The sequence below is a fragment of the Austrofundulus limnaeus genome, unplaced genomic scaffold, assembly GCF_001266775.1.
Source record: "Austrofundulus limnaeus strain Quisiro unplaced genomic scaffold, Austrofundulus_limnaeus-1.0 Scaffold888, whole genome shotgun sequence".
Lineage (NCBI taxonomy): Eukaryota > Metazoa > Chordata > Actinopteri > Cyprinodontiformes > Rivulidae > Austrofundulus > Austrofundulus limnaeus.
Window position 1 is genome coordinate 5,052 of NW_013953290.1, and position 2,407 is coordinate 7,458.

Sequence of the window (2,407 nt, forward strand, 5' to 3'; positions counted from 1 at the left end):
GTGATCATTACACAGTTCGGCTCTAATTCCTCACTTCACCATCTGTGTCGCAGTTTCACGTCTCCAAAAAGAGCGTGCACATGGGTCAGGGCAGCTGTGAGGCACCGCACATTTTCACGTCAAGTTTGGATTTTATAAATCACAACCTTGGTGTGAAAAGTGGCGTACGCAAGTTTCTGGGCTCATATTGTGCGTACGCCAGTTTTATAAATCTGACCCCTGGAGCTTGAGGCTGTGAAGTGACGGTCTGATTTCTGTCTAAAGTCTCTGTTTTCATTAAAAACTGAACTGTTCAAAGGTTCTACTCATGATTTTCTGTCTTTACTTTTTAGCTACTCTGCACTAAAAAAAGATGGCGAGCGTCTGTCTAACCTGTTAAGAAAAAGTGTGAAGGTCGAGGCCAAACCTGCAAGACCTGTTACCGTGTACAGCCTGACCCTGCAGGACTTCAAAGCTCCTCTCTTCACTCTGGGTCAGCATGTGGTCCATCCTGGACTTCTCAGTTCTTCTGTGCAGCATGTCGGATGTGTTCGCCTTCTGTTTTGTTTTTGAAATTAAATGTTGTTTTCATTTGTGTAACAGAAATTGAGTGTGGAGGTGGGTTTTATGTCAGAAGTTTGGTGGATGAACTGGGAAAAGGTAATTTTGCTTTCTGGACCCTAACTAAGCCTTTAACTGAAAGAGTAGTTGATTAAAATAACACTTGTGTTTGCTGCAGCTCTGTCATCATGTGCTCATGTGAAGGAGCTGATCAGAACAAAGCAGGGTCCATTCACCCTGCAGGACCACGTCTTACACGAGGACCAGTGGACCCTGGAGAACATCCTCCGGTCTCTGCAGCCCTGCACAGAAGGAGACCAGGACCTGGACCCTCCAAAACTACCAGAGACCAACCCAGAACGAAAGGAAGAAGCACTTTGCTTGAGTCGACCTGTTTGACTCTCACAGTCAGACTCACCAGGTCCAAACTGGTCTGGTTCTGACGTGACCAACATGAGTCTAAAGCGGACTGATTCAGATCCTTTTCTGCAGAACTACAGTTAAAGTAATAAAGTCCTGAGCAGGTGTGGAACATGTAACTCCTCACTGATTGAACTGTGACGCACTGTGTTCCTGATTAAACATTTCACAGCTTTAGCTGATAAAATACCTGGTATACTGCTGTATTTAGGATGATTTTGGACCTTGTAAGTCTTGTATTTGTTTTATTGTTCTTAAGTTACAATAATAAATAGTTCAACTACTTTGCGTAAAAAACAAAACGTACTCAGTATGTATATTCTCGGCCACTTTACCAGGCACACCTTTCCAGTACTTGGTTGTACTGTGTACCCTGTGGACTGTAGAACTGCTTTAATTCTTCATGTCACAGATTCAGTGAACTGTTGGAAACATTCCTTAAAGGTTCTGATCCACATTATCAGTTCGTATCCCACCACTGGTGCAGATTAATCAGCTGCATGTCCATGATCTGGGTCTCTTGCTCATCATCCCAAAGGTTCTGAGACCCAGTCTTTTGTTTGATATGCTTTTTTTTCTTTCTCCAAGATACATAGGATTAGTAGGTTCTATAATTCTGTCATGGTACTGGAAGTACCATGACAGAATTGTAAGACTGATTGTAAGACTTATTTTCTTACCATGAAAATAAGATGGATTCCTTGATTCTGGATAGCAAAGAATGGGATTTCGCAATCCAGATAAATTTGATCCAGATTACATTTATTGAAAAACTGGCCCATGATGCAGAAAGGCAACATTGCATTGTCCTCATATGAGGACATACAGTAAGGTGTCTGTGAATTGGAGCCCCGGTGTCCTGTTCTTAGCTGACAGAAGTTGGAGCTCTTCTACTGTAATTTTTGAGAGATTTTGTTTATCACTACTAGGTCCTAAGTTTACTTCCATGTTCTTGATATTTGGTTTTGGTGCCTTTAAACTATCAGACTTGGGTCTGATGATTTGGTTTCCTTCCAGTTTCCTATCCGTTTAAGCGACAGGTTCTTCTGTGATTCCACTGGTAACAGTTCCTCTAGTTTTATAAAACACACCTGTGGCGTTCCTCAAGGCTCCATTTTTGGCCCACTATTTTCTGTTTGCATGGTACCTCTTGGTCAAATTATTCGCAAATATCTCTTTTCACTTCTATGCAGATGATCCTCAAATTTATTTAGCTATTGATCCGTCTGATCTGTCTGCTGTAAGCATACTAGGCTTGTGTCTTGCTTATATTTAGGTCTGAAAGTCTGATAACTTTTTATTGTTAAACACTAACAAGACTGAGGTGTTGGGTTTGGTCCCAAGGCACATAGAGAACCTATTATTCAAATTTTAACTCTTCAGTATCTTTAGATTTATTGTTTTTTGTGTGTACACAGTGCGCTGAGACAACGTTTGTTGTGACAAT

General features: G+C 41.4%; 1 protein-coding gene across 1 annotated transcript in view; it reads left to right on the forward strand.

Annotated features, from left to right (window-relative positions):
* trub1 (TruB pseudouridine (psi) synthase family member 1) overlaps nucleotides 1–1,262 on the forward strand; it is a gene marked incomplete at its 5' end in the record, with an annotated part of 5,978 nt that extends 4,716 nt beyond the window's left edge. The window contains 3 exon segments of the mRNA XM_014029360.1: nucleotides 333–472; nucleotides 583–639; nucleotides 719–1,262. Of these exon segments, the coding sequence (XP_013884814.1) occupies nucleotides 333–472; nucleotides 583–639; nucleotides 719–939 (418 nt within the window).
* Between the last annotated feature and the right edge of the window lie 1,145 nt (nucleotides 1,263–2,407).